Source organism: Neurospora tetrasperma, assembly GCF_000213175.1.
Source record: "Neurospora tetrasperma FGSC 2508 unplaced genomic scaffold NEUTE1scaffold_4, whole genome shotgun sequence".
NCBI lineage: Eukaryota > Fungi > Ascomycota > Sordariomycetes > Sordariales > Sordariaceae > Neurospora > Neurospora tetrasperma.
The window spans coordinates 2,618,028-2,633,781 of record NW_009799102.1 but is presented as its reverse complement, the minus strand read 5'-3'; the positions used below and the strand labels follow the sequence as shown (position 1 = coordinate 2,633,781).

The window sequence follows — 15,754 nt, the reverse complement described above, 5'->3', positions numbered from 1 at the left end:
CGTGGAAATCCTCTATTACACATCACGTACACGGCAACACCAGCTCCAGATGGAAGCGGAAGCACTAGAAGCACCTATTCACCATCCCACCACCACAATCCACGATAAGCTCCCCGTCAACCTTCAACCGCCTTCTACTTACCCTCCACTTCCACTGCCTGGTGACGCAATCACATGTATTTCAACTGCAACACGCGTCTCGACACACATTTACACCTATGAGAGTCGCCAACTACCCCAACTGATACGTCCCAATGCCTGTTGCCGGGGCTCGAGCCCTGCTGTCGGCGCAATCCTCATGTTGTCGCCGACTGCCCCGCGCCGTCTCCGTTGCCGCTTCCGCTTCCGGCTCCCTATCCCGTCGCCAGCATGCCGGCCACCAGTCCCTGAGAGGTTTCCGTACCTCTGCCGCCTCCCTCAAAAACGACCCCGACTCGAACTCGAACCCTGCCGATCATAAGAAGCCCGAAGACGAAGATAAAACAACACATGACAAGCCAGCTTCTACCACGACCACCACTTCGTCTAGCCAGGAGGAAGCTTCTGCCGACAAGAAGGATGCAGAATCAAAGGCGGCCGCCGATGCCTACAAGGAAGCTCTCACGCTCAAGGGAACCCGGGGACGTCATCGGCCCGGCAGGATGGGCGCCGTCAACATCGAGAACAATGTCGCCCCACAAGCCAGCAGCACCCCAAGCACGCCCTGGGTGAAGCTAGACCCATGGTTCATCGACCACAACGTGTCGCTGTACGAAGCGCGACCCATCGGCGCACCCCAGACCTTGCTGTTCCCGCTCGAAGACGTCGACCGCGAGGCCGTGCTGGAGCTGCTGGAGAAGAAGTTCGCCAAGGTCCAGGTGACAGAGGAGGACGTCAAGATGTGGACAAGCATGTTGGACGAGTTGGTACGGCTGCCCGAGGAGGAGCGCGAAGCTGCCTTTGAGCAACTACCCGAGTCCTCTAGCCAGCTGCTTAAGAAAGCACATGCGGCACACAGCACCGCGTTCCTACAGGCGCTGGCTATCGTCCACCAGACGGGCGCGAACCCGGAGCATATCGAGTTGCTGCGCAAGCACCACTCTTCCAGGGAGGATGACATTGTTCGGTTGTTGTGGTGGTCGGATAAGCCGCTGTCCGGAGAGGCCCAGCGCTGGCTGGCAAATCTTCGATGCGAAGCCCAACCTGGCTCTGGCGCGCTACACGGCAGCCCTTTGGCCAGCAGGCCGGATCCCGAGTATCCAGTCTGCATGGAGCTTCTGGCCGCTATACGTGCCGAGCTGGTCGCGGACGTGCCGCACGGTACTAAGCCGCCAGACTACCACCGGCTCACGACAGTTCTCTCGGTGGTGAACCGCAGGGGTCGTAGTGTCGCCAACCATGTCATTGATGACATTGCCACTGACCTCAAGGCGGACGTAATACACCTGGATGCGTTTAGCTTGGCCCGACTTCTGGGAACCCAGTTACAGCAGAACATCCATCACGCTCGGGGCTCGGTTTCCATGTTGGGATACGCCGCTTCCGAGATGAACGGAAGACTGGTTAACCGGGATGATGCTGACTCGGATGGCGATGTGGGTGTCCTGCATGTGTCGATGCCGTCCAAGCTGCGGTCCCTCCTCAGCTCCGGCAAGGACTTTGGAAGCTCGCGTTCTGTCGACCCACGCTGGGAAGGACTCAAGATACAAAATACGCTCAAGGCGATCGTGAGGGCGGCTGATGCCAAGCGGTTTGCCCAGACGGGTACATATGAGAAGCGTGATCTGATCATCCATCTGCACGACTATGTAGAACTCAGTGAACTGCAAGAAAGTTTGATTACCAGGTTACGAGACATTGTCCATGACTGGCATTTCGAGGAGGCGGCGCACGACGGAAAGAAGATTGTGCTGGTAGGCTCTTCATCTAGTGACATGGACAAGTCGCAGCACTGGCGCAATCAGCTGGTCGAGCTCGGCCGTGAGGGCCATCACATCATCCCCTTCCACGCTTCCCCGTCTACCGAGTGGATGGACAGGAAGGACAACCTCTACGACAACATCAACAACATCAAGAGCATGCTGGAAGCAAGACTGCCCACCCCAGCCGCTATTGACTTTGATGCGCAAATCAAGTTTGAAGATGACCAGGTCCTTGTAGACGAAAGATACACCGATCTGTTCCAAACCTTGTCGAAACATGTGTTTGACGCCCAATGGGTGTACCGCTTAACCTCCCTCTTGCTGGGCAGTCGATCACCGCCTCCCAAGAAGTACGGTCTCGGCCACCTCAAGTACGCACTCGCCTTCATGAGCGATCGCGACAACCACTGGAAGGGCATCTACTCGGGCATCCGTCCTCCTTACTTCTCCCCACTCTTCCGTCAAAAGGGTGGCGCAAGCAACATATTTGACCAACACATGCCAGAGGGTGGCGACTCACCCACCTCGGGCTTTTCTTCCTCGTGGGCCAGCCAAAGCCAAACCGCCAGCGACAACAAGGACTACGACCAGCATGAGAAGAAGCTTCTGGCCGGTCTCGTGAACGCCAAGGACATCCACACCACCTTTGACGACATCATCGTCCCCGCCGAGACCAAAGAGTCTCTCATCGGTCTCACCTCCCTCTCCCTCCAACGTCCCGACGCCTTTGCCTACGGCGTGCTCAAAACCGAGCGCATCCCCGGCTGCCTGCTCTACGGGCCCCCCGGAACCGGCAAGACCTTATTAGCAAAAGCAGTCGCCAAAGAATCCGGCGCCAACATGCTCGAGGTCTCCGCCGCCTCCATCAACGACATGTGGCTCGGCCAATCCGAGAAGAACGTGCGCGCCCTCTTCTCCTTGGCCCGCAAGCTCTCGCCCATGGTGATCTTCCTCGACGAGGCCGACGCGCTCCTCGGCGCCCGCCACAACAACCCCGGCCGCACCGCCCACCGCGAAACCATCACGCAGTTCTTGCGCGAGTGGGACGGCCTCTCCGACATGCGCGCCTTCATCATGGTCGCCACCAACCGGCCCTTTGATCTCGACGAGGCCGTGCTCCGTCGTCTTCCGCGGAAGATCCTCGTCGACTTGCCGCTTGTAGCTGAGCGCGCCAAGATTCTCAAAGTGATGCTTCGCGAGGAACAACTTGCTCCCGACGTAGACTTGGACGCGCTAGCAAAGGAAACTGATCTCTACTCTGGCTCGGACCTCAAGAACTTGTGTGTCTCGGCTGCGATGGAGGCAGTAAGGGAGGAGTGTAGAGCCAAGGAAGCGCATGATGCGGCGGCGGCGCATTCGGAGGAGAAGGAAAAGGAAGGCCGCCCCTCCGCCGCGTACGAGTTCCCGGAACGGAGAGTCCTGACGAGGAAACACTTTGAAAAGGGTATGCGGGAGATTAGTGCGAGTATCAGCGAGGATATGGAGAGCTTGAAGGCCATTCGCAAGTTTGATGAGCAGTATGGGGATGCCGGGGGCAAGGCGGCGAGAAGGAAGGCAAGGAGGGGGATTGGGTTTGAAGTGGCGGGTACGGGAAGGGGCGGAACGGAGGAGGCAAGGGTAAGAAAGGTAGTTGTTGATGAGGAGGAGGAGGGAAAGAAAGGGGTGAAGGTTGCTGTTTAGATCAGAGGCTGGAGGAAGTGGTGATGGATTGTATAGTATAGTGTGATATCTTTGCGGAGTTTGGGTTACTACGTTACTTGTAGTATAGTAGGTAGTTTAGTTGTCAGCTTTCACAGCTTTCAAGTTGTTTTTTGGTGGAAATGGTATGATATGCATGTCATGGCTATCTATGGCTGATGGTATATACCTCTAGGTTCACCGGCATAGTACATACATGGTGGACTTTCTTATCTGTTTCGCATTCATTGTTCATAGGGCTTATTTGGGTCTTTCTCATAGATTGGAATGGGATTATGGAATGGAATAGAAAGTGTTTTTGTTCTCTCCAGCGTGACATTATGACTGCCCGTCTGTCTGCTATAAAAGTGATAACTACCTAAACAACAAGATTCCTTTCATATTGAACGTGAACACAACAGTATGAACAAGAACGATGGATTGGCCTCCTGGTGCTTCCCGTGTTGAACACATTAAGAGGCGAGACAACCGCAACTCGCGGCTATGTCATCAACAGTAGCAACTTGGGCGAGTGGATTTAGCACCCAGTGATATAGTCCGATCTGCTCGTTTTCAACAGTAGGTAGGTTCCATATCGCTCGTCACTCTCGCCATACTGTATTGTTGATTTTCGTTAGTATGCCGGAGCAAGTAAAGCTATTGATACCTCTAGATGGCTGTTATTTGGACCATATATCCGCAAAATGTGGCATCTGTGTAAGTAGGTAGGTAGGTGGTCTTCCTAATTTTTTTGTGAACTGGGTAGGTACCAACTGTCCTCATCAACTTTATTTATAGCCGTACGAACAATCTGGACTAAAAACAGCTGAGAGGTGACCGGTGATGTTGTTGTGCATTTTGTAACGAATTCAGTGAAGTGAGGATCGTGGCATCTTGAGCATATACCTATCAGAGTTACCGTACTTTCCGCTTCAGTCATTGTCAGTTTTGATTTTGAATTCTATAGCTACCACTAGGTTGCTCAGGCACTTAATGCAACTAATTAACTAAGTATCTACCAAGTGAACGGTCGTAAATTGCACGGAATTTATTCCGTCTTTGGGTAGCTAGACACCTAGGCACCTCAAGTTCAGCAAATAATTCGTCGTTTCAAGACCTCCTTCTAGCCAGTATGTATGTATGCTCTTTGTTTTCGACCCTACCTACCGAACTCCAGGCTGTATGCAAGGTAACAAGCAAACATGCATATATCCTAACCCCCCGTTTCATCGATCTTCCTGCCTTCTACCTCTGGGTATCTCTCCATCGACCTTGCAGTAGTCCTTGTGAAGGTTTGCTGTAGCACCTTCTTCCCACTTCGACCTTAACATCATCAACTTTGGCTTCAACTTTGGGCTGCTGCCACTTCTAATGGCCCACTGCTTCGCACTTGAAGCACTTCCACTTTCGCTTCCTGACGAGTTGGAGCGCCTCCTCCGGGTTTGGCACGCATCGACTGTGATAGATACGCTGTTTGCAGTGCTGTTTTTTTTTTCTCATGTCAGTTACTCGGGTTCCGACTGTTTAGATGGAAGAGAAGAAAGAGTCAAAAAAAGAAAAAACGAAAAACTCACCTTATTGCAACAAATCACCATTTCCGGCTGCGGCACCACCTCTCCACACCTCGCACAACCTCCCGCCGCACTCTTCTTCCTACCACTTGACTGCTGCTGCTGCTGCTGCTGCTGCTGTTGCTCCTGTACTTCAAATTCCTTGCTTGCCTGCCCCCCATCCCCAGCACCAGGACCATTCGCACCCTCAGCAGCAGCCATGGCCTTCCTGGCCTCATTCAACTCCTTCGTCACCGCCATCACCGTCGCATCATCCACGTACCTCCTCGCCAATAACACCGCCATATGCTTCCCCAGTTCCTCCGCCCGACTCCTCTTCTCCAGCAGCCATGTCGCTTTCTCCCTGACAAAGTTGCGAAACTCTCTAGGCAGGTACTGCTCCGAGCACAGGTGTTTCTGCAGGATGTAGGCGTCCCACTGCATCATGTACTCCTTTTCCTGAGGCTCGACGTCCGAGAACTCGCCCAGGGCGTCGGCGTGCTTGGTGATCAGCCAGCCTTCGTCCAGGGGCGGGTAGCGGACCTCGGAGCCGGGAGCGAGTTCGACTTTGGAGAGGGGGTCGTAGATGGGGCGGTTGATGTTGTGGGGTATGTAGACGGGTTTCTTTTGGGGTTTGACGGCGGCGGCGGCGGCGCGGCTGCGGGTGGATGTGGAGGTGGTGGAAAGGCATTTTTCCTTTTGCTGCCGCTGCTGTTGCTGTTGCTGCTGCTGTGGCCCCTTGGTTGGGCTTCGGCTGGCTGGGAGATTTGGCCTTTCACAGTCATTGGGATCGGGTAAGAGACGGGATTTAACCCAGGAGTCGTCGCCGTTGACAAATTTGGAGAGGTCAAGGGGTTTTACAGGAAGGCCGAGGGAAAATAATTTGCTCGCTTCCAAGGGAGGCATGGTAGTCGATATGTATCCAGGGGCCCTATGGATTGCCACCAAGTACATGCCCTTCTTCTGCTCAAAACTGAACTCATATTCGGGGTGGCATGAGAAGTGAGCGCGGAGCTGGCTGATGCGGTCGTGCTCAGCTGCGCATATTAGACAAGAGAGCTTGTTGCAGGTGGCCTGCAACTTCTCCTCGTTTCCAGGCGTTTCAGGCGGCAAAACGTAGGTGACAGTGTGCTCGTCTAGTATAGGATGTTCGTCGTCGGCTCTTCGCCGTTTCCGTGGCTCCTTCCCTACGGCGGTGTTCCATAGTTGCCTTACGTTGTAATTGACTTCAGTCCTGTGGCGCCTAGATCGGTTGGGCGTCAGGTCACCCTCGGCCAGTTCTTCGGTATCAGCAAGCGAAGTGCTGTTAACTTCCCAATTTCCGGTCTTTTTGATCTCGTTACTAGTGTTTGGGTCATGATGATGCCCGTTGATACCCTTAACTCCGTTTGTACCATTTACTGGCAGTTCTGACAGGGGCTTCTTAGGGGCCCAAGGGTCAATTACTGTAATAGAGGGCATGATCTCCTTGGGCTTCTGGTTCCCTGTTAGTTGGCTTGATATGCTCGTTTGCCAGCGCACATCAATGTCCATGGCGAAATCCGTAGGCGTCTCTCGGCTCTGTTGTATCCTTGCCTTCAACCTCGCCGTCTTCCTGTTGCGAGTGTGGAAAATATCAGGAAGCTGAGCGTAAAGGGCCCACTGGCGCGGTGGTAGGTTACGGACCAAGGGATCCTCCATCTTGGCCGGCATTAAGCTGCTGGGTGGCCAGTTTGGATCTCCGGCTGACTCGATTTCGATTAGGACACTGTAGGAATCGGCAAAGCCAAAGGCGGGATCATCACCATCCCGCTCCATGTATATTTTGTCTTCTGGAATATCGAAAGCTTTGATAGCATACAGTCGAGCCATGTGTGTGGATGCGGCGGCAGGGTTCCTGTAAACCTTGAGCTCGCATAACTGGCTGTCGACGTGCAAGAGAACCTTTTCATCCCCATTATGACCATAGATGCTCAATTTGCAACGCGCCCGCATGTTGGCGGTATCCCTCACATTGGGTGCCACGATGCCGTTAGGCACGCCATTTTTGATGCGGGGTGAATCTTTGTGAATAATCTTGAGGACCTCAATCCGCAGGCAGCGTGGGGTGTTGCCGTTTGGATCCTCGTATAAGGGAAAGCCATGATTGTCATTGAGGCGTCGACGTTTTGCTGGATGCTGGCATGTGTCGTCTCGGTCTTGATCGGGCTTGTGACTGTGATCGGTAAACCTGACGTCGGACTCAGGAGCAGGCACCCGAGACTGGGTGGAGGGCTTGTTGCCCATTCTATCTTCCCAGTAGTTGGTAGCGTGAATCCAGTTCCGATGCAAGAAGGGTAACTGGCGGTATCGCCGACACCTCGATGTCATAGCTGCGAAGAAAGGTTAGAAACATACAACATGTGGGAGAGATGATAAATCTTGAGTGCAGGGAGTCTGTGAGGGGGAACTTGAGGGCTTTGTACAATCACTACTGTATATGTCTGAAGCAGGAAGCTGTACACCCAAAAGCACGGCTCTGTGTCTTGTTGGAATATGACAAGCTCAGCAGGTGCATAAAACTGTAGCTGAGTAGAAGAAATGAGGGCGATGACAAGAATGACCAAGCATCCAAAGAAAAGATTAATTGTGAGAACCCTTGTTTTTCCCCCCCAAAGTGAAAGAGAGGTGAGCTCAAGGGTAACCTCAAAGATAAAGGCAGAGGCAGGCGATGAGAGCTAAGCGGTCACCACGGTAACCCTGACAGCGACCTTTGGGCATTGTGAAGCAAAAGGCGTGATGCCAACCAAAGCCCTATATCAACACATAGAGAGTCCTTATGCAATGAAAAGGGGGACCGGGTTGCCGCGTCCAACAACAGCAACAACTTGTCTTTTTTGAACTGGCCAGACAGACGCCGCAGTGGCCCGGAATAGAGCCAGCGAATTTTCTAGTCCTCTCACTGGACTGCCCAATACGTAGTAAATCCAATATGAAATCTCTGTTGAGATGTCTCTGTCGCATCACGCCCACAACCATATGGTGTGTGTCCAGAGAAAGTCGGATTTCGCGGAGGAATGGAGGGGTAGGGGTAGGGGACAGAAAGGAAAAATGAAGGAAAAGAGACGCGTACCGTTACCAGAAACTGGCACAAAAACAGGAGAGGTGCCATGTTGCTCGCGATTCCCGTCACGTCTCACTCGGTGATGCACGGAGCCCATCTTGAGTGGTTGGCCCCAGTCACTCGTGGATCCGGGATGCCAATTGTGCACTGTACTGGGAAGTTCCTTAGCGCATAAAGACTGATAGCCGGCTATCAATGTTGCTGCGAATATCGCCGTGAAGTACAGTATCGCACTAACACCCATGAGACACTGAGCAACCGCGAGGTCGCTGGATGTCGATTGGTGGGAATGTTGCAACCACCCGGGCGCTTCCTGTCGCTTCCACTTCTAGCGGAGACCTCCACTGATTTCCAGAACCCGGTGATGACGGTCAATGTTGTGATATCAATATCAGCAGGCCGAAGAATTGTTGATTGAATTTTGCGGTCGATTGATGCAAGATGATGCCAAAAGAAGGACTGGAGCGTCTACGGAGTGACATTGTTAGTATTCGTCTACTTTGACTGGGAGACAGAGCGCACGTCAATTGGTGCGGGGCAAGGAGCAGTTACCAAAATGGAAAGTTGACAGCCAACAAGTGGATGGAGCGAGGTGAGTTGGTGATGGAGGAAGAATCAGATTCGCTTTTTACCTGCAGTAGAGAAAGGAAAGGAAGCTCAAAGGGTAGCACCAGTCTGCGGTGAATGCCCAGAGGTAAAGTGAATAGGTGAATGTAACTGAATGAGGCTGACCGTGACAGTGACAGGCAGATGACTTGGGCGTCAGTCAATGCCCTGCCGTGTGGTGGCAGGCACAATAGAGAAATCCGAGCAACAATAGGGCAGGTGCGTTTTCTTACGTGTATGTTACACTTGCACCTGCCACGCCAACTTGGACAACTTTCAAAAACTTTGATTTCTCTTTGTTTGATTTTCCCTCCACCGTCTCCACCTCAATTCTTTCGCCAAACCCATGGTATTTATCTCCATCACAATGGCTATCTGACGACATCCATCTTATTCTGATTTGTTGCTGTTGCACTAAACTAAACCATTCTTTGGTATCGTCTATATGGACGGAAGTGGCTGGTACTCCTTGGTGTGGCCATACGACCAGACCGTTGCCCACGGCAAGCTTGACAAGTATCCAGATTGCCATCTTCACTATCATTCCTGCCCAGTCGACACCGTCCTAATCACAAGTTTTCAGAGCTCTATTGAGGAAGTAGCCTCAGGAGTGTGGTATGTATTCGTCATTCGTGGCAGCCTCGGCCTCTTCCTAGCAGTTGGTTGACAGAGGCTATGGAAACAGACATGACGTTTCAACAGGCACACTCAAGGCTCATAAATCACTCAGATAGTACGAAGACGAGCTCCCTTTGGTCAGCCATTCAAGCAAATGCTCCAGCACAGCCTTCTGTTCCGAATGGTGCGCCAACTTCCTACTGCAGCTCCTCAACCCTAACCCTTACCAATGTCACGACATTTCGAGGAATATCTGACTCCTCAGCATAGGAAGCAACGAAATGAGCATCGTGTTACTCCAGATTCTTATCATTGTGACAAGGTTTCGTGCTTTTGGTCTGGGAGACTGACAACTTATTGCTTGCTATCAAGTCTGGCAGACGACCTGGTATGTATCCACATCACCAGCCTTGTTATTGCCTTGCCGCCCCTTTTCCAAACATGAAGCGAATGTCAACAAACAGACAAAGAACGGTAGTCGTCAACAAAAAACGACGAATCAAAGCAAAGGAGTTTCTGGACATAATGTAATGTAAGTCAAGGCACTTTATTTCCCAGTTGTTTGTCGAAACCCCGTCGTCTGCTTTCCATTCCGCCTCACCCCATTATGCTCCGCAGTCCAAGCATCCATTACCATCAACCTGCCCAAACCTCATCAACGCCTGTTCTGATGCCCAAAGTAAAAAGACCTGCCATGAACATAGTACCTTCGATGGACTGGAACAGAGCAAAGCGCAAAAGCACACTATGAAAGCCCCAACCCCGTGCTCAAACACCATCCAGATTCTTCACCGCACTGTATCAACATGAACCACCATTTTCCTCCGCAATTTGGCGTCATTTGTCTCTGCCCCAGTGGCTGATCGGTTGTATGTGGGATGCTCAGATTTCACCCTCATACTTGTAGTTGTCTTCTCCCTCTATCCTCCCAACAACATCCATTAGCACGTCATATCCTTTGCCTTCCCACCCGTATGCTGCATCTTCTTCATCCAAAAGGTCGACATCGTCAGAGCAACAAGAAAAGTAGTCAGACTCACCATCATCCTCCTCCTCCTGCTTGGTCTGCATCTCAGGAGTAGTCTTCTCCTTCTTCAGCGGGCGTTGCTTCTCGTCGTCATCGGAATCCTCCGGTTCCGCCTTGTACGTGAAGGGCTCACGGTTGTCGCCGGAACCTTCCTCATTGCCGGAATCCTCGTTGTAGTTGATGGTTGCAGTGGCCCTCTTGCGCTTAGTGCTGCGGGGGGCCCGAGGAGTCTTGGCCTTGGCCGGGCTGCTCGCGCCGCTGGCGCCCACATCATCGGTCAAGGAGCCGTAGTTCTTGGGCGGCTGGATGTCGTGCGCTTTCAGGAGGCGCTCGTAGCGTTTGGCACTGTTAGGAATGCGGAAAAGTGTCAGATCGACTCGAGTTCATTGCGGGAGGGGTGAGGGTGCAAAGTGAGAAAATAGTGACTGAGTGAGTTGAGTGACGTACGCCGCGGCCTTGGATACGATGCTGAGCTCCTCGGCAACTTCGGTCCAGTTGATCTTGCCATTGGTCGAGTGCTTGATGCAAGTCAAGAGGAAGTTCATCTGGCCGGCGACGTCCTGGTTGGCTTTGGGAGGCATTTTGAAGGTTGAGTGAGATGTGGTCGGCTGGGAAGGACTGCTATCAGGTCAGTTGACTGCTGGTTAGAGGGCAACCCTGTCGAGTGACTGTCAAGTGACTGTTGTGGGATGCCTGGTGGCAGCAGTGCGATGGAATGACAGGAAAGTGGAAGGTGCAAGTGGACTGGCAAGACGCGAGAAGATGACGCTATTTCTTGCAGCCAAACACATCTGAAGGATTTGGACTCACTTTGGTTGACAAATTGTCAGAAAGATGAGTTCGGCGAGTGCTTCGAAGCAAAAGGCTTTGGTAGGCAAGCTTATGGTTGTTGAAAGGAGGAAGAGTGTGAGAGACGTCGACGGATGGGGGATATTTATGGACGTCCAGGACCCCACTTGACGACAATGTCTGTCTACACACCGTCCCTATTATGGCAGGCGGCAAGACCGCCAGGACGTGTTTGTCGTCCGAGACTACTGTCCAGGACGGCGGATCATTGGATGAGTGGCCGTACTCGACAGGCTGCAGCGACCGTTGACTGGAAATTTCCATCCGTTTTATTCATCGTCCGGGCAACCCCGCTACAATGCTAAGACTCAACAGTCGAGTCTGTTTGCCCAAGTGGGATGGCAGGTACGCCAGAAAGGATTCGAATATCAGAGAGTGATGTCCAGCCCCAGCCCCCCAAAACGCTATTCCATCAGATAAATCCAGAATGACTTTCATGTCCTTCACGAAAGCTTTTTGTCGAAGTTCCCGTGGAGGCGATTTTCACACATGGCATGAAATGCAGCTCAAACGCTCAAGTCCTATTGTTCCTTTGCACTCAATATTTCATCCCTTGTTGAACGTCCATGGAACATGTGTCATCAAACAATCAAGTGACTAAGAACCCATTCACTTGTCCATGATCCAAGCCTTGACGTTCTTGGCTGTCCTTTGGATAGTCACCTACCGATTAATGTCCCTTTCGGACACGTGTCTGAGGTCTGCAGAAGAGCAGTATCCGTTCAGAAAAGGAAGTGTTTGTCGTCTGTCATCTGTCACTTGATAATTTGCCCAAAGCTGGTCGGTCAATGGGCAGTCGACCTGGCATTCTTCGATACAGAAGATCTGGGACGTAGCAAGTGCAGCAGTACTCTAGGGTCCAGTGGTCATATGTTATCTAGTTACTCATTTCTGGTATTACTACACATTTACATTTGTTTACTTTCTGGTTGGGGTGAAAATTCCAAGAGAAAATGATGGATCCAGCTTTGGAGCCTGTCCTTACCTTAGTAGGGGCATACGATGGTGAAGTCATTACTGTCAAAAGCATGCATGCATGTTGCCGCAACTGTCCAATCATTGTCTGAGACACCGCAAGCTTCCAGTATTAGTGATCGGGGAGTGTCTGCTTCCAAAAAGACCTAGGTCAATATACATTACCTTGATGGGGCGTCGTAGGTCTTTACTTGGCTTGATGAATCCAACCTCGAACCTTGTCCCCAGATATCTCTTTGCGATGAGAAACCTGAATGAGATCACTTCCAGGTTCTTGTGGCATGTTTCTGGTCGCTCACTGCTTTGTTATATATCTACATGTATAGCAGGTGACAGGCAGAAAAGGGCCAGAACCTTGAAAATCCGAAAATTGTGCAATACGGTCCATGTAACCTTGATCAGAGAAGCATCTGGGTATAAAGTCGATCTTGAGTCCCTCGACTCCAATAACTTTCTTTCTTCCACTTTTACTGCCACCAGAGAGCAACATCTCAAAATTCTGCCCGCCCTTGTTGTGTCTTGATCTCCAACTTGGTCTTGAGCTTTCTTTTCCGGGCAGAGATAATACTCTTGAAGGCCTAGAGCCTCACCTGTTGTAAGTCACCCAGATACGCAACTTCAATGTTCCAAACTATGGTTGCTGACAATAATAATTCCTACTCCTCTCATAGAAACTGGCAATGCCACCCAAAACCTCCAGCGCCGTTCCCAAGCTCCGGGGTAGAGAGCCTTGTATAAAGGACATGAACCTCATCTACAGCGTACTCGAGAATATCACTGGCAGTGACAGAAACAACAAAGGGCTTCTCAAATTTGACGCGGCAAAGGCTGCCCAAACAGCCAATTTCAGCTCAGGAGAAGTGCTCCGCAACAAGTGGTACAGATTCCGGCGGACCTTCCTACTTAACAGCAATCTTCCAGTCGACCCAAAGAGAGCTCGCTGTTCTTCAATCGAACCAGAACTCCGTGGCCTGAAACCGACCACCAGCGACCTCAATCTCATATTTAGCATCCTCGAAAATCTCAAGGACAAAGTCCTAGCTGACTGGGCCAAGGTTGCTGAGCGGGCTGGCTTGGGGAGCGCTGATGAGGCTCAGCAGGCGTGGGTGAATCTATGTGCGGAGTATCAGCTTTGGAACGACGACATTGCGGTTTGGAGGGCTTCCAACTCTCCGTGCCCTCAACATCCGCTTGTTGTTGACGCCGATAAACTTCAGCCTGCTTTTATCTCTGTGGCTGATGCCATTTCTGTTCCCCATACTCACCAAAATCCCATTCCCCCCTTTACCCCTATTCGGCCTACGGTTTTGAGTGCTCCTTCTCGCAATAACCTCCTCCCTGCTCCAGCTTCAGCCCCCAGGCTTGCACCCGTCAAGACGCCGACTATCACCGGACCTCATGCCCCTGTCCATCACCAAGTCTTCATCTCCGGCACTCAAATCAACAAAAACAACAACAAAGACTCCGTCAACAACAAGCCCGCTACTGACGCCAGTAGGGGTACCCAGACCGACGCTAAATGCTGCCCTACCAAGGCAATCGGCTTCAAGGTCGTTGCCAGATCCCTTCTCTGGCGTTCCATTCTGGCTGAGAAGAGCGAGAGGAAACAACACGAGAGAGTTCTTAGTCTTTCTGCCGGTTGTCATGCCCGTGCCCATGCCAGTTACTCTTGGTCTTGGGATACGCCCATCAACAAGAACGAGTCCGTGGCCAATGAGGAGCCCACCATCACGGTTACCTCTACCAACAAGGGTACTAAGAGTAAAGGCAGAGACGCAGGTACACAAACTGAAGACCCCTGTTGTCGTGTCACGGAATTTGGGTTTAGGGTGGCGTTTGTTTACTTGTTTGTTGTTCTGAATGCCCCTGACCAGCAGGATAGCGTGTCTGGTTGGCCCCTAGAACATCTGGGAGCTGGAGCAAAACCTGTTTCCAACTCCAAATCCTACTCCTCCATCTCCAACTCCGTCTTCTTCAACAATCTTCGAATCACGACTGCCACTACAATCTCCCCTTTCCCCACTCCAACCACTGGACTAACCGGCACCCCCTTCTCTCCCACCACCAAGAGAGCCAAAACCCTACTAGCAGCCGCCAGGTATATTTGGTCTTTGTCAGCCAAGGCCGAGCATGAGCACGATGAGAGTCTGGGAGAGTGGCCGGGCTGGTTACTCCTGGACCAGGGCGGCGGTGGTGGTGTGTCTTCGACTGCGTATGAGAATGCGTTGGCTTCGGCGGTGGCGCCGTTGAGGTTGTTATGGTTGAGGGTTGCTGTTATGATGTAGGTGGCGCAGCTCTTCCTGCGAGTATTCCTGGGTCTTTGCGTGGTTGCTGCTACCGCGAGCAGTAGTGAAAAGAACAACAAGATCAACAACGACAACCACAACAAGAAGAAGAGTAACGACGATGAAGAAGATGCAGAAAGAGATGGGAGTACTGAGGGAGAAAGAGGAAGGGACAGGCGGCTACTGATCTCAGTTTAGCTCTTCTGCCGTACACAACTCTCCGTATGTGGCTTTGGAGGTGGAATGTCGACGAGAACAGTATGGAAGTTTGCATCAGTTGCTGTAGACATCACGATGGCTGGCAGAGGGGTTCTCTCAACCGTGAACTGGTTTGTTTTCTCTAGTAGGTATAGGCGTTCAGTCTACTATTCTATAGCGAGGTCATGGATTCCCCTTCCTTGTTTGTCCTTCCATCAGCCTTGTTGAATGCCGACAAAGCAAGAAAACGTGATAACTGGCCATGACAGGATCCATCATGCCAACGGCCATACCGAAAAACGACAGCAAAGAAATCTATTTCTCGCCAACAAAGAAGAACCCCCAAGCCTTGAGGAGGAGTAATCCCGTTGACAACGCCAAACTAAGTATCATGCAACCGACCGACCAAAGGGGGCACTCCCAACTCCGAGCTTGTGTAAAGCAAAGAAATGGAGATTAAAGCTACCCTTGCACCAAGACCAACTGCCGACTATGGTAATACCGGGAATGTAAATGTCTAAACCCACGCAGGCCTTAACTCCGAGATCGATAGCATGAGAAAGCAGAAAAGTGCCAGCAAGTGACCGAGAGCGCAAGACCGAAACTCCAAAAGAGCCAACCACATTATGACCACCAATCAAGATGCGACTGTAGGGGAGACAGACAACATTCTTGTTGAGGTCGTCTTGATCAGTGGTTCCAATGTGCGAAGTACTGGCGGTCGTGTCGGTGGTGAGATCCTGGAAATGAACAAAACCATCAGCAACTATTACAACTTTTAACTTACAACTACCCAGTCTTGAGAGGATTCACTGAGGAGAGACTCACACGAACGAAGCAAAATATAAATAACAACTCACCTGTGGGCTAGATCTCGCCGTAATCGGGACCACCACCCTCAGTAGCAGTAATGTAACCCTCGTCAGCCGCAGCAGCAGCAAGAGTGTCCTCAATAGCCTCTGCGGCCTGGGAAATGCCTTCCATCG

At 51.8% G+C, this 15,754-nt stretch overlaps 5 protein-coding genes across 5 annotated transcripts; 2 read left to right on the top strand and 3 right to left on the bottom strand.

The window, feature by feature from the left end:
• Positions 1-167: 167 nt before the first annotated feature.
• Positions 168-3,788, top strand: NEUTE1DRAFT_130625 (uncharacterized protein; the record flags this gene model as incomplete). Its single annotated transcript, XM_009854045.1, has 4 exons — positions 168-3,518; positions 3,665-3,668; positions 3,698-3,724; positions 3,775-3,788. The coding sequence occupies 4 exons, from the start codon at positions 255-257 to the stop codon at positions 3,786-3,788; spliced, it is 3,309 nt and encodes a 1,102-aa protein (XP_009852347.1).
• A 992-nt stretch (positions 3,789-4,780) lies between these two features.
• On the bottom strand, positions 4,781-7,569 carry NEUTE1DRAFT_147350 (uncharacterized protein; the record flags this gene model as incomplete). The annotated part of the gene is made up of 2 exons (XM_009854044.1): positions 4,781-5,060; positions 5,153-7,569. The coding sequence occupies 2 exons, from the start codon at positions 7,475-7,477 to the stop codon at positions 4,947-4,949; spliced, it is 2,439 nt and encodes an 812-aa protein (XP_009852346.1).
• A 331-nt stretch (positions 7,570-7,900) lies between these two features.
• NEUTE1DRAFT_102045 (uncharacterized protein) lies at positions 7,901-8,454 on the bottom strand (the record flags this gene model as incomplete). The annotated part of the gene is made up of 2 exons (XM_009854043.1): positions 7,901-8,101; positions 8,233-8,454. The coding sequence occupies 2 exons, from the start codon at positions 8,452-8,454 to the stop codon at positions 7,901-7,903; spliced, it is 423 nt and encodes a 140-aa protein (XP_009852345.1).
• A 1,862-nt stretch (positions 8,455-10,316) lies between these two features.
• On the bottom strand, positions 10,317-11,042 carry NEUTE1DRAFT_138874 (uncharacterized protein; the record flags this gene model as incomplete). The annotated part of the gene is made up of 2 exons (XM_009854042.1): positions 10,317-10,806; positions 10,909-11,042. 2 exons carry the CDS (start codon positions 11,040-11,042, stop codon positions 10,317-10,319), a joined length of 624 nt encoding a protein of 207 aa, XP_009852344.1.
• A 1,923-nt stretch (positions 11,043-12,965) lies between these two features.
• NEUTE1DRAFT_138873 (uncharacterized protein) lies at positions 12,966-14,570 on the top strand (the record flags this gene model as incomplete). The annotated part of the gene is made up of 1 exon (XM_009854041.1): positions 12,966-14,570. One exon carries the CDS (start codon positions 12,966-12,968, stop codon positions 14,568-14,570), a length of 1,605 nt encoding a protein of 534 aa, XP_009852343.1.
• Positions 14,571-15,754: the final 1,184 nt, after the last annotated feature.